The sequence below is a fragment of the Branchiostoma lanceolatum genome, chromosome 2, assembly GCF_035083965.1.
Source record: "Branchiostoma lanceolatum isolate klBraLanc5 chromosome 2, klBraLanc5.hap2, whole genome shotgun sequence".
Lineage (NCBI taxonomy): Eukaryota > Metazoa > Chordata > Leptocardii > Amphioxiformes > Branchiostomatidae > Branchiostoma > Branchiostoma lanceolatum.
This window is the reverse complement of record NC_089723.1, coordinates 22,864,398-22,880,345: the sequence shown is the minus strand read 5'-3', so window position 1 is coordinate 22,880,345 and position 15,948 is coordinate 22,864,398. Positions and strand designations below refer to the sequence as shown.

Below are 15,948 nucleotides of genomic sequence, written 5' to 3'. Positions count from 1 at the left end.
GTGTTAGGTTTCTTTTGTCGAAGAGTTTAGACCCCTGACGGGTTTCCTAGGAACTGCACTGTGGCCTGAACAGTGGAAGGGCTTCTAGAAGATTGATTTAGTCAGGCTACAGGGAACGCAACAGGAGTTTTGTAATGTTGGAAAATAGCATCGCCAGGATTCATAGCATGCGAATTGTTGTGAAATGACTTCGACAGCCAAGAATGCCAGATTTCATGCAATGCAAAATACCGAAGAGAGAAGCAATAGATACCGATCATGGGCCTTTGGCCGTCTAGTTCTTGTCAAAAGAAAAGCGCTCGATGAAGACTACAGCACTAACATTCCAACGTGATTACTATGTATATACCTGTAGTAGAGATGCTTACAGCGAAAACAGATTCGTATACAGGTTCGAAATACTGTATCAATGTACCGGTACTGTATCTGAATAGATTTACACTCAAGTATATTGACGTTTTGACCTATTTGATTTACCAAAAATGTGTTATTTCTACCAGAAAGTTGCAAGTTTAGCACTGGAAAACAGTAAATACATGGGCGTTAAAATGAGCACCACTTTGATATGAGATCCTTTCGAAAGAATGGGTTCTCTAGATCTGCATCAGATACCTGAAGCCCAAATAAACATTCTGCATAGGCAGGTTCAGACCTGTACCCAGACCTTTGTACCAGCAACTGTACCTGATGTTACGTTTCAGTTACGCAGCACTAACCTGTAGTAAGTTAGATGCGCAACGGACCGTGAAAAACTCCTTCTGATTCTGGCGGGAAAACTTTTACGGTCTACAGCCGTCGGTATAGTCTCTATACCAAACATGTTTTGGGATGGCGCTGCAATGTACTGCTGTAATATAGCCATTTTCCTCTAATATATCTGTACATACTGTATACGTAGTAACTGTACATAAATACATACATTATACAGACATTGGGTAACAGGTCGTCTGGCTGTTTATTCACTGTTATGTTTACAGCTGCGGCGATGTACAAATATTGAACAGAAACTCGATCTATTGTATTCATCCTTCGGTACTTTATTGTCTAAACTTCTTCACTTCAGGTGTATCGCTTGAACTACGAACTTGAGCGTTGACTCAGCCAATGAAAGTCTTCCTACAGTTTCGGGTGCCTTTTGGTTTGTGGTTAGTTAGGAAGCGAAACATTCTCCTCGCTGAAACCTTTGTGCATGTGAGATTGCGCGGTGGCACTGAAGTAGGTAAAAAAAGCCTTTCTTCTCTGCTATCTTGTTCCATTGTAGGTTTTGCTGAGTTAGCCCATTAATATTGCTGATGTAGAATCTAAAAGTTTAACTCGGTATTGTCTACTAGATTTCATATCGCGTTGTCTGGATTTTGGCGCGCAATCCTGTTAACGCTTTTTCAACCCTTATTTAGAACTAAGGAATGAAGTACCACAATATAACGATCGGATATCTATTTATACTTCAACTGTGTTGTGGCAAAAGATTACTCTATCGCGTTATAGTGTGGGCATTATCAATTGATAACCAATGATTACGGGTTTCCTGCGAGGTCATTTTTTATGGAAATCGAATAGTTAATGATGCCTACTGTCACTTCTTCCTATACAATATTATTCTGTACATGATCAGGAAAAAATAACTGTATCATGAGAAAACGTTAAGATCTCCGCTTTCAACATGTCTTTTCCCATAGCCCTTGAGATTTATCTGGTACAGCTTAGAGCTGGGAAAGATTACCTTATTCTTAGTCTCAAGACTCGCTTAGCCTAAATGTGAGTTAGTTGCTGAACTGAGTGTCGAATATCGTCAGACTATCGCGCCTCGTGCAGGACTAATAATGTCGACTTGTTATAAAGGGGTTCCGCGTACTTGAACTAGTGTAGTACAGTCCGTTGTTTGCTGTTGTTTGCCTAATGGGTGCCCGTGTTACACAAGCTCTTGTTGCTAGGGGCTAATTGGTAACTCTCAACTTAGAACTCTGGCTTGTTTTGTAGGCGTTTTTATCGGCATTCTTATTTTTTGTCAGGCACTCACATAATGAATATTAGATACCTATACCAGGTCTCTATGTTACGAGCCCTGTATCACGTAGCCTATGTACATATTTACAAACAATTTATTAGCGATTCTGTGTACCTGACTATGAAACTCTATATCCGCGACAGGTAGCCGTTGTCATTACTGGATCCATAGACTGCATATGAGATTTCAGTTGAACTGTAAATTGCCAATGTGAATGTTCGTTATTTGTGTGTGTGAAGCGTTTTCTCGCAAACCATGCTGTTGCTGTCATGTGAAATAAGGAAACATTTTTTTAAAGCGAGTATCTCACTGGATTGCGGCCTGTTGGCGACAGATTGCTGCGGCAACTTCGCGATTTTTTCGGTAACTTTCCCTTGCGCTCACACTGACGTGCGTTTGAAGTCCAGATGTTATTGGAAATCGCATTGTTGCCAAGTGAGGAATCAAGAACGAATGTGAAAAGATTAGCAGTGATAAAATGATGTTCACTTTATGATACTTGGCGCAACATAGGTAACATATTGTGAAATATTTGTATAATCTTAAAAGACTCGTTACTAGTAGTTCACGTCTAGTTCTCGTCTACTTCGCGGCTTACCACTTCAGCTCGACTTTCAAGCGGCCATTTCAAGCGGCACATTGGCGGCGATAGGGCGGCAAGCTGGCGTTTGTGCGCGGCACGTTGGCGAAGGTCATTCGCAAGCAGTCGCCAACGTGCCACAGTCCGGTGAGATACTCTCTTTACAAATCGAATTTCTTATTCCAAATCCAAAGTCTACTGTACATATAACACAATAGGGCAGTCTTCTCACCTACTCACCCTTTACTATACCCATCAAACTTTATTGTTATGGGTATACCAAGGCGACCATGCCATTTGCTAACTTTGCTTTGTCATGTTATGTGATAACGTCAACTTCATTTCTGTTGGTCTCATGCACCGGGTTTTAGACTTTTTAGTGTGAATTCTGTAGCGGCCCTTTGTGTTTTTCGTAAGATACAATCAAAAGAATGGTGTTGGCATATAGTGTTGGCACTACATTCTGTTGCCTAGCGGTATGCAGCACAATATCTCAACCTTTCAGCTAGTCATGCTTGGAAATGCCTGGATTGTGGAATTAGGCCGTGTTGATTTCATTATATGGATGACATCCACGCGCGCATCTATTACTATTGCGTCCGTTTGAAAAAAAGTACCGCTTTGGCCATACTGTATATCGTACCGTGCAAATGCAAAATGAGAAAATTTATTCTGTAATAAGATCGGAAAAAGGATATTCATGTCGAAGAATGCCAAAATCGATTCCAAAGTCAAAGAAGATGTGACGTTAAAAGAACGTACAAAAACGAAGAGTCTATTTTTCGGTTTACCATACTATGTGTGTTTAGTCATTTGTTCAACCTTCCTGATTACTCAGATTTCATAGTGAAGGCAACTTTTTTTGGCAACCTTTTTTTATTCGCACGCTCGCATCAGTTTTTTGGGGTTCCAAGATGATATAATACATGCACTGTGATACAGTATAATCGGACTACTCTCCAAGCAGAGGAGTGGGTCCGGCAGGTTTTTGGCGTGTTTTTAGGCGTTTTTGTCGGGCTATCTACTTTGTCATGGTTTCTTTATCTCTATCTCTATCTTTATAGAGATAAAGAAACCATGACAAAGTAGATAGCCCGACAAAAACGCCTAAAAACACGCCAAAAACCTGCCGGACCCACTCCTCTGCTTGGAGAGTATAATCGGACAAACATGGTCTTAGTTACAAAGACTTGGCGAACGGGTGGTCGAACTCTAGTTACCTTCGCCGAGAAGGTTATGCAGAGGGTACCTAGCGTTTGTCTGTCTGTTTGTAGTGGCACAGGATAACTCGAGAATGCCTTGATGGATTGTTTTGATATTTGGTATGTTGGTAGGTTTTGATGAGACCTAAAAACGATTAGATTTTGGGCCCCCTAGCAGCTTCTTACGGTACTGCAGCGGAACTTCCTGTTTTGATAACTCGTGTTCCAGACATGCTATGGAACTTATTTTTGAGTGGTAGATAGATCTTTGGACAGAGAGTAAGTGGTGTGGGTTTGGGCCCCCTAGCGGCTTTTTTGGAACTGCAGGAGCAGGTTTTGCGTCTGACTTTGAAAGGGAATAACTCAAGAAGGGCTTGATGGATGGTAATGATTTTTGGTAGGTAGATAGCTTGAGTGATGATGTCCATGATTAGACACTTCTTATGCTAATCAGTATCTAATTTGCATAATTAATGAGGAAAGTTTATACTTCCGCCAAATTCCTTGATAGGACTCTGAAACATGTGACATATGTAACTGAGGAAGAGAGAAATATTAATTGATATGAACTATGCAAATGAGGACCTCATTTGCATAATTAATGAGAAAATACTATAACAAGATGGCCTTGATGGATGGTCATCATTTTTGGTATGTGGATAGCTTGTGTGATGCTTAGTATGATTGGACAATAATTATGCAAATCAGATGCTAATTTGCATAATTAATAAGGCAACTTTAAAAATCCGCTTTGTTCCATGATATGACTATTCAAATTGTAACTGAGGAAGAGAGGACTGTTAATAGATAGAAAATATGCAAATGTGGGCCTAATTTGCATACTTAATGAGTAACTTGTATTATTCCACACTGGCAAATGACGGCAATTTCATACATTTAATACTTTTGTTGTGGCATCGGGAAGTTATGTGAATGTTAACATCGTTGAATCAAATTATGTTAATAAGGGCCTCTTTTGCATAATTGATGATAAATATTAGCATAACTGTAGGCTCATAATTTGTTAAGCTGATACTTTGGACATGTTATATTTTACGACAATCAACTGGTATGATTTATTATTGATGAGAAACACTCCTAATACGTCAGTCATAAAGGTTAAAATCATTTGGCGAAGGTATGAGGTCGTGGAACTCTAGTTTCCTGATGCGAAAGATGTTGACAAAGACAGGTGGCGCATGAGAAACTTTACACGTACCACCTGGCTCTTAAGCCTTCAAGTTGGTCGTCACGCAAATACCTGTGCGATGACAAAGCTATCGGTTGAGGAAGGGTAAAACTGGGTCGCCTTTGTGTCAGAAGGCTTTATGGTTCACAAAGCATGGAGAACGTGTATTCAGCCATGTTCCGTCGCCAACAATAACCATTTCCTTGTGAAACTTGATTCTCAGTGATGATTACTTTCGCCTAGAGTATGTTTTCAATACTCTCCAAGTAGAGGAATGGCAATTATGGCCCGGTGACATAAAGAAAACGGGACAAAATAGAAAGCCCGACAAAAGCGCCAAATTAAAAACACGTCAAAACCAGCCTAAGCCATTCCTCTACTTTAAGAATATGTTTTCTGTGGCGTTTGTATGTTTTATGCATGTGGCTTAACAAAAAAGCTCAAGAAGCTATTGAAGGATTGTCATGAAATTTTCAATGTGGTTAGGTCTTGTCATGTAAAAGAAATGATGACATTTTGGGCCATCCGGCGGCTTTCCTTGGTACTACAGGAGAATTTTTTTTGTTTTTTCTATATTTTGTACTGGACAAGCTATGGTCATGCCTTTGGGTGGTAGGTAGCCTTGTGATCATTTATAACATAAGATTCGTGCGTCAACAACGTATTTCAATCAGAAGACTTAATCAATTAATTGACTATGTGTGATAGTTTTATTTGTGGTGCGACGCACGGGTAACCTCTACACACAGAATGGTCACGTCCGGAATGTTACATTCTCAGCTTCCGCTCCAAATCAGATACAAGATAACTTTATTGGAAGTTTCTGTGTTGCCACTAAATAAAAGATCAATGTACAATTATTAGAAATAATCATATAGAGATTTTAAATGATTCCGCGTCTTGGCCAATCTCGAATGTGTTTTAAATCTTGAAAAAAAAGAGCAATTTTAGGCGAAAAGTCGGCGCCATTGGCCCCGTTATGCGCCACTTCGCGAACGCGTTTCGTGAAGTCAAATCGTAGTCAAGTGAAATACCCGCTTTGGTTGCGCCAAACAAAGTATATGGTTGCGCGGCGAAACCGGTCAACCGGGTACTGTGAAATTGAGTATCTGCGGTGGTTTAAAGTTCGCGTTTGAAACAATAGTAGAACTACAGTCATAGGTGGGCAAAAAGTTTCGCGGTGGTTTTAAGTTAGCGCTGAAGAGTTCACAGCGAACATTTCTGCATTTACAGTATTTCAAACACCGCTAAAATGTCGTAATGGTAGTCATGCTGCACTAGCTTACGTAGTGTCAACATTGATCTTTGTACGGTTGCCTTATTCTAGTTGCCAGCGAAAAGCCAACATTGAATCAAAAAGAAGTCCCTCTATCTAAAGACTTTTCTTGACTTAGTATGACCATGACAATTTGGGTTAGAGATAGAAAATATTTATGAACAGGCGACTCACCTAAGTTATGGCATTTGCAGAACGTGCTCGACCGAATGCGACAAAGAGTCCATATAACTGTCAACATTGACACCCTAAAACATAGCTAAACAAAACTGACTTGCTATTCAAAAAAGCTGGTCAAGCGAGTACGAGATGACAGTGAGGAAGAAATTGTGGTCGACTAGTTTTGAATTGAGTGCAAGTGCATAGTCCGTTCCGGTGGCGGCACTGGCATAGTATGGTTGTACATGTGCAGTTTGGCATACACCGTGGCATTCGGTTAAACTCCATAAAGTGCAGTTTAAAGTAACGTTTTTTTTTCAGTTTTGTGAAATGTGAACTTTGATGCAGATTAGAGTGTTTTGTCAGCTTCAATCTGTGCTACTGTAACTTGTCTACTTTAAAAAATCTAAATGGACAGTATAAGCTGTAACTTAGCACGTATATGTACTTTTATCAAAAGTCAAAGAAATGATAACGTTATATATAGCTAGAGGTGGTAAATGGTACCCGTCTTGTTGCAGGGGGGATAAACTGCTACAGAAAAAATAAAAGGGGAATCTTCTGTCTGCATAACAGTTACCCAATTGAACTATAATATGTCCTAGCCTCTACCAGGCCCCGCGGATATATGCTAATATTTCACGTGCAAGTGAAACTCTGGCAAATGTTCTCCCTATAGTTGGCGTAGTTAGTCTGGTAGAGACTAAATATGCCCCATGAGAGGGAAATTTTATACCCAGTACATTTAGAAATACAGATGGTATATTTTCAATAATTTCCTTTTTTTCACAAAGAAGAGCTAGAGTCAATTCCACATTACCGAGTGGGTGTTTGTTGCCTTTTGTTCTAACATTTGCAAAACCTTTGCAACAATCTAAGGGAGATAAGTGACCGTTTAGAACAATTTCCAACATTTATTTGATGTTCTAAATAGTTTCTGCTGTGTTCCAACATGTTAGAAAAATTCTAACATTGCACATGTTATTTGTATTATTTTCGAAACTGTTGCAACATAGGTTGCATGATCATTTGTTCCAACATGTTCCAACATTAGAACAACATGATGTAACTGGGTCAGTGGGATGGGAACAGGGCAATTCGCACATCTCTTTTTTTGCAGTTAACATGCATGCCAAATATGTGAATGGGGTCCTTTGTATATGTGTTCAAGGCACCCATAACAAATTTCATCTCATTTAGTTATTATAGCACGGCACGGGAGCCTAAGATATCATCTTCAAACATGATTTTCTAGTGGTGTATGCCATATAATGGGGTCCTTTGTATACCATAGCTTGAAGTCCAGCCTTGTTAGCTTTGTTCCACTTTTGAAGTTTCTTCTACTATTTCAACATGATTTCAACTACTGGACTAAATGGACTCTTCCAAATCATCCCTCCCCATATCTAGAGCAGACCACGTGAAATCATTGCCAAGATTGTTGGACGCGTGCGTATTCAAATATTGTTCAGGAAATGTCACTCACTTGTGTGTGGAATACTGACCTAATGGAATTTCATTCGTCGTGTACTTCATGATTGGCCTTTATTTAGAAATTAAGAAACTCACAAGCAATCAACAACTTTAGTCGTAAGTGAAAACTATCTTCTTTGAAGTACCTATTAGTTCATGAATCAAAGCGCCGTCTAGCATTCCTGACTGGTACTTCAATTATTTACCATCACGAAGCTCATTTGTTCTCATGGATCAAAAGCGTCGCCTATCAGTCTTTACCAGTACTGCAACTGCATACAAAACAACAGTAGAATCCGCTTAACTGCACATCCCATTTGTTTAACGTATTTGGTGCAATCATCCAGCTGGTGAAATAATGCGAAGTTGCCCAGCTGGACCGGTAGTACGCTGTATCATACAGGAGGTGAAAAAATTATAAATCTCGGTGTGCTGTATGAACTTGTTAGCACGCATTTCGATGTTAGAAAGCTTTCGTTATACAGGTACAGTGCGGTGACACCGTAGATTCCACCTTGTTTTGGCCACGTTCATGTACTAGTAAATTTCAAATTCTCAGGAAAGACATCTCGAGCTCAGGACACATGTACAGTAAATAAAATAAGTAAGCGCCAGAGAGGCCCCTCTCATGTTTGGACAGATTTGACTGTGTACACCACGGTACATGTAGTTGATTACTGTACAATGTACTGCACTACATATCCAGTGGGTAGATATGGTCAGATGACTTAGATCAATGACAGACCGGTCGACCATTCTCAAGTTATAGGGCCGTATAGCAGAAACGAAGCCGCGTATATCTCCTTCGGGTGAATTTAGGAACTAGGAAGTTTCTAGGACGCGGATTCAGCACTGCCATAAAGAAATGTGACAGATGCTCACGTCAGCACAGCTCCGCCAAAAGCGACTGCTATGTCTGTCTACGCGTCTGCCGAGTCGCGCGCGATCGCTGTGTGATTTTCGACTAGATGTACGTAAAGACGCCGGACTTTTATTACTCCGGGGAGGAGGTGTGACCTCCTTCTGGGAGTATTGGAAATGCTTTTTCTTGCGCGTTCGCAGCTATAACTCACGATCCCGTCGTCGCATCGGTGTGTAACTTGGCATATCGTTTGGCTGGTTGGGCGTGGTGATGCACGATGTCTTTGTTACACCGCAACTACTTTTATCGTCAATGCAATATCGTAATTGCACCCCTACGATTAATGGTAATGCCACTGCCCTGCCATAGACACCATGCTATAATCCGTTCCGCTTGAGTAGAATACTTCAGGCAGATACGGGGTATATATCTTTCCTACTTGCTGTGATCGTATAGTCACTGTTACATTGTAAAATAGACAACGTGCATCACCACATGCAACCTAGCAAACGATATACCAAGTTACATACCAATGTGGCAACGGGAATTGTGAGTTTTGGCTGCGAACATGTGCAGAGTGACCTCCTGTCTGTGTATTAAGTATGCCGTGTCCACTCGCAGCTCGCATACTAGTATGTTCGCACGCGACGGACGGTGCATTTTTACGCACAGTGTGAAAATGGGAGATCTTTGGACCTTCAAAATTACCACACTTGCAGTTTGTAGTACAGAGGCTGTGACGATGTAAAAAGTTAACGCAGGGGATGAAAGATTGTTGAGATATGTATCTCAGAAAAGTGGCCGCCGGCCGAGTCCAGTGTCACTTCCGGGCGGTTTCACCGAATTGCGAGATCCGGTGATACCTTTGACCTTCGGGAAATGTTACGATAATAGACTTTTTGTTGCAAATAGGTTGATAGCTATGGATCAGGCAAGTCTGCAATAAATCGTGGAAAGAGAATTCACTGCATATTTGTGATTTCTGAAACATCTTAGTTGTAAGGCTGAATGGTTCGTTGATAATCTTCAAAAGGGGTCATCTACATCTAAATTTGGACTTTCCCGGAAAATCTAGATCAGATCTGTGCCATGCTGTAAAAACGTACTGTTCAGCAGGTTCACCTATCCTGTATTGAAAGAAAAAGATAGCTAAACACTTTTCTTTATTTGCTATAAAATAATACTTGGACTGTGCAGAGATGCAATTTGTGTGCGTTAATACTTGTAATTCTTTAATTGCCGCTTATCAAAAGTGAAATTTTCACACCTGGCTACACATACTAGTACAACCCACGATTCCGTTCCTGCATAGGTACTTAAGTATCACATGATGATATAGGACTGACGGTTCTAATAGAGAAATAGTGCTTCATGATAAAGGATCAACATAAAATGGACCAAACCATTAATGTTTGGTGCCATCATAAACAATCATGCAGTATAATGGCCCATCCCTACACAATTAATCGCCAAATACAACAAAATTAAGCTGGATAGTAATTGTTTGTGATTTCACACCTTACATCAAGATCCATTTCATGCATCGATCTTACAACTGAGCAGGTCATTTGCAAAGGAAATTAACCAACACCTCACCCACAATGTACACACTATAAATACTTCACGGAGAATTGTGTCCTACGGACTCTTGTTATAATTGTAGCAGTATGTGAATATAGCGCTGCAGCGAATTGCAGCGCTATTGTGCCTCGGTGCAATGAAATGGAGGGTGCCGTAACCCGTTGTGCAATCAAGTTGATTCTACTGTATCTCTTTTTGGTGCTGAAAAACTACGACGTAACACAAATAAACATGTCCTTGGCCTGTGCACAGCCTAATGCTATATATATATATATATATATAAATATATATATATATATATATATATAAATATATATATATATATATATATATATATATATATATATATATATATATATATATATATATATATGTATGTATGTATGTATGTATGTATGTATGTATGTATGTATGTATGTATGTATGTATGTATGTATGTATGTATGTATGTATGTATGTATGTATGTATGTATGTATATATATATATATATATATATATATATATATATATATATATATATATGTATATATACATACATACATACATACATACATACATACATACATACATACATACATACATACATGTATGTATGTATGTATGTATGTATGTATGTATGTATGTATGTATGTATGTATGTATGTATGTATATATATATATATATATATATATATATATATATATATATATATATATATATATATATATATATATATATATATATATATATATACATACATACATACATACATACATATATATATATATATAGCATTAGGCTGTGCACAGGCCAAGGACAGGTTTATTTGTGTTACGTCGTAGTTTTTCAGCACCAAAAAGAGATACAGTAGAATCAACTTCATTGCAAAACGGGTTACGGCACCCTCCATTTCATTGCACCGTGCTAAATGGACCCTTCCTAATTATTTCTCTCCCATCTCTATTGCAAAAACTACTCCCATTCCAAATTTCAGGTCGTTCTGTATTTACATGTATAACAATGCACGAACCCAAATTGTATGTTTGTGGTGTGTAAATACCCCCCCCCCCCAAAAAGCCATTCAAACGTCAACATGTCATTTTACATGTCAACTATCGACTACATATTGAATGGACATGACAATAACAGAATATCCGTGAATGTCATAAAAAAAGACATCATCTTTATATCACACAGAAGCGGGAATTATCAAGCATGTTGAAGGTTCTGTGTGCTGCCGTCCTCCTGGTCGGAGTAGCCCAGGCCTCTCACTTCCGGGGAGCCACCATATCATGGAAAGCCAACCAAAATGTGGTAAGTTTTTCTTTAGTTATAAACGATATCAATGCCACATAAGCCCAAAGAAAGTTTTATTTTTGTTTTAGAAATTACAATAAAGAATAGATTTACTTTAAGAAGTTTGAACGAAGCCAAGTCTAAACCTAAAATTTGTAGAAGCATTTAGACATTGCAATGTGATAAGTGGGTGCATTTCAATACACATTGGGGGATATTTTTGGAAGATTGCCATCCACATTGTTAGCCTGAAATGTTGCATACCTTATACGTTTGGTATGTTTTATTCATAACTGGCTGGCTGGCTCAGAGAACTTCCTGTGCGCATGCAGGTTGCGATGGAGAACATCTGCTGATTGTTTCTTATGTCTTAAATGTAGATTCTATGTTATTCAATGATTTGTCTCTATTAAATCACAGTCATAATAATAAAGGAAGTCTTCACTGTATACTTATTATTCAGCATCTGCTGTTGGACCGTCTATCAAGACTTTAAGAGCCGAAGAATTTAGCCAGCTTGGTCACTTACATCATTACTTTTTATATTTTTTTTATAGGTCGACTTTACCTATCGGATTGGTTGGAGAAGGTCTTCGCATACAAGATGTGACCAGAACACCATTGATAACAGGGGTCTGATTTCCGGATCAGGATCGTGGACATCCTCAGCTGGGAACCACCGCGCCTCGTACTACTGTACGGACTACAGTGTACAGGAGGACTGGCAGCAGGGCGAAAACTCTTTCAGTCTCACGTTTCCTGACGCTGGACCACATGTTGTAAGGTATAACAATCACTTTTGTCAGCAGAACATTTAATATGCAAAAGGTTCAATATCTTGAAAAATTCCAAATAACGTTGTTTTCGGAGGCACTTGTATATCTAGTATTGGCAAGGGGCTGAAGTTCTTTTATTTATACCTCCGTGTAAACGGCTAGACAAAGGTCGAGGTCAATTATGGTATTCCTTGCGGACAGACTGACAGACAGACAAAATAATACCTCCGATTTCACTGAGGTGACAAATACCTGCATTTATAGGCACTCCAGCTGCTGCTGGATCACCGTGAAACGCCCGGACGGTTCCACCCATGATCCTGACTGGAATGTATCGACTCTTGTAGAACTTGGAACCAGATCAGACACGGGAAGGCCCAACTCATCCCCCATCACTGCAAGCTCACCCATATACAGGTAAGTTGCGAAGCAAAAATATTGCCCAAGAAACATATACGCAAACGAATATCAATATACAATGACGGAAGATAGACAGACTTTTTTTGCATCTAAACTTGGGATGGACGGAAAGATGCGAATGGACATGTCACGGCAGTGAATTATTGCTGGACCGAGATTCGACCATTTCCTCAAAACCGCTTGCGTTTACACACACCACGAGCATGAACAAAAAGCTATAAGAAAAGTTGTAGAGTTTGAAAATGTTAATCACAACTGCAATGCAGGCAATCAATCTCAGCATCGATATCTCAGGCGGGCAAGCAAGAAGATACGGCGCGATGTTCAAATTGATAATATAGTAGGGGAAATATAACTGATATAATGTCGATGGAGACTTGACTTTGGAGTATATTTAGCATAGTATAGTAGGGTTCCCGACCATGCCTTTTAGTTTCCTTTAACCCTGCTATCATTTTTAACCTGTCTTAGGTCACTTTTTTGGCCCTGAAATATTGTGTTTTTGAAATATAGTGTTTTGAACGATTGCGTGACGGTCAAGATATACACACAGCAAATTGGCTTCATTGATAGACCTTATAACTTACTAGGATTCAGAACAACTGCGACACTGTAATCCGCATCCCGTTTGAAGACCCTGACGGAGACAAGGTGAAGTGCAGGTACGCTTCTGTGTACGGAGAGTGTGGCGAAGCATGCGATCCCCTGCCGTACTCAACCCTGGATGAGGTAAGACTTATGGATAGTCAAATATCTACAGCGAAACCAACTGTTCTTCTACCATGTCATTCTCTGAATATCGAAGCCAATTAGAATAAATTTTATGTTGTACCCCAAAGTCAGTGTGGAATACACACTTTTTTGTTTTACGTTGGAAAACGTTTTGCGAACGTTCGAATGAAAAATGGAGATATTGTTTTGAGCGTGTCTGTGTGCGTGTTTGCGTGCGTGTTTGTGTGTGTGTCCGGATGCGTGTAGTCAGCATAACTCAAGAACGTCTGGATTATTTGGTATGTGGGTAGGCGTTGGAAAAACAAAAGTCAAGGTCGATTTTGGACCCCCTGGTATGTGACTCTGGAACTGATTGGCGTTTTTGTCAAAATCGTCCAAGGAGAATAACTGAAGAAAGGAACGACAGATTTCCATGATATTTCAATATGCAGGTAGCTTAGACAGAGATGTACATAATGAATTGTAAATTATGCGTTTTGGTACTCAATTTGCATAACTAACAAGGAAAATCTATATCTCCATTCTACGCATGTTGTGGCAGCTTAGACCTGTTAGTTTCGAAACTGGGTCAAATATTCCCCAGGGTCCTGACAGCTAGTGGTCAAACCACGAAGGGATATACAACCAAACCTGTATACTTGTTTCTATTATGTGGATAGCTTAAGTGTTACTTGATATAAACATGGTAATAATGCTAATCAGAATCTTATTTGCATAATAAATGAAGGAATTCTATAAACCCACTCCATACTATCATAATGGTATGACAGTTCAACAATGCAACGTATGTAACTGATATATAAAGGACATTAATAGATAAAAGTTATGCAAATGAGAGCCTGATTTGCATAATATATTTCATGGAGATATGAGGTCTCCCAACTCTTGTTTATCCATTAGGACAACTGCACCATTACGTACGACACATCACGAGGAACCCTTCAGCCGGGATGGTACGCGATTTCCCTCGTCCTTGAAGATTACCCAACCAGCGGTTCTCATCACCGTGCCAAGCGGCAGTCATGGTGGACATCTCAACAACCGTGGTGGGGCTGGACCACCGAGCAAAGTACAACAACAACGGAGCCAACTACTGAAAGTACTACCTGGTACCCGTGGTGGTGGACCACCCGAGGATGGGGATGGTGGACCACTGAATCCAGTACAACAACTCCGGCTACAACTCCAGCGCCAACCACTCAAAGTACTACCTGGTACCCGTGGTGGTGGACCACCCAAGGATGGGGATGGTGGACCACTGAATCCAGTACAACAACTCCGGCTACAACTCCAGCGCCAACCACTCAAAGTACTACCTGGTACCCGTGGTGGTGGACCACCCAAGGATGGGGATGGTGGACCACTGAATCAAGTACAACAGCTCCGGTTACAACTCCAGCGCCAACCACTGAAAGTACTACCTGGTACCCGTGGCGGTGGACCACTCGAGGTTGGGGATGGTGGACCACTGAATCCAGTACAACAACTCCGGCTACAACTCCAGCGCCAACCACTGAAAGTACTACCTGGTACCCGTGGCGGTGGACCACCCGAGGGTGGGGATGGTGGACCACTGAATCCAGTACAACAACTCCGGCTACAACTCCAGCGCCAACCACTGAAAGTACTACCTGGTACCCGTGGCGGTGGACCACCCGAGGGTGGGGATGGTGGACCACTGAATCCAGTACAACAACTCCGGCTACAACTCCAGCGCCAACCACTCAAAGTACTACCTGGTACCCGTGGCGGTGGACCACCCGAGGGTGGGGATGGTGGACCACTGAATCCAGTACAACAACTCCGGCTACAACTCCAGCGCCAACCACTGAAAGTACTACCTGGTACCCGTGGTGGTGGACCACTCGAGGGTGGGGATGGTGGACCACTGAATCCAGTACAACAACTACGGCTACAACTCCAGCGCCAACCACTGAAAGTACTACCTGGTACCCGTGGCGGTGGACCACCCGAGGGTGGGGATGGTGGACCACTGAATCCAGTACAACAACTCCGGCTACAACTCCAGCGCCAACCACTGAAAGTTCTACCAGGTACCCGTGGCGGTGGACCACCCGAGGGTGGGGATGGCCATGGTGGACCACTGAATCCAGCACAACACCTTCAGCTACAACTCCAGCGCCAACCACTGAAAGTACTACCTGGCCGTGGTATACCGTGTGGGGAACGACTCAATTATGGGGATGGGGGACCACTGACTGGGGTACAGATGCACCGATGGCGACATGGGCTACCCAGCCTGTCTTCCCAGTTTCCCAGGGAACTCCAATGAGCCGTATACCATTGCAGTTTCTGGTTTACGGTAAGTAAATGAGCTATGCGCCTACATATATGTATCGTTCACTAGCAAGCAACGGTGTGTATGAGCATGCTGAACGTATGTTCATATAGC

General features: G+C 41.0%; 1 protein-coding gene across 1 annotated transcript in view; it reads left to right on the top strand.

Annotated features, from left to right (window-relative positions):
* LOC136426931 (uncharacterized) overlaps positions 1 to 15,948 on the top strand; it is a 38,649-nt gene that overhangs the window by 1,154 nt on the left and 21,547 nt on the right. The window contains exons 2-6 of the mRNA XM_066415651.1: positions 11,509 to 11,625; positions 12,165 to 12,391; positions 12,648 to 12,800; positions 13,394 to 13,532; positions 14,436 to 15,858. Coding sequence (XP_066271748.1) covers positions 11,527 to 11,625; positions 12,165 to 12,391; positions 12,648 to 12,800; positions 13,394 to 13,532; positions 14,436 to 15,858 — 2,041 coding nt within the window. The 5' untranslated portion in view covers positions 11,509 to 11,526. The remainder of the gene's footprint in view (positions 1 to 11,508; positions 11,626 to 12,164; positions 12,392 to 12,647; positions 12,801 to 13,393; positions 13,533 to 14,435; positions 15,859 to 15,948) is intronic.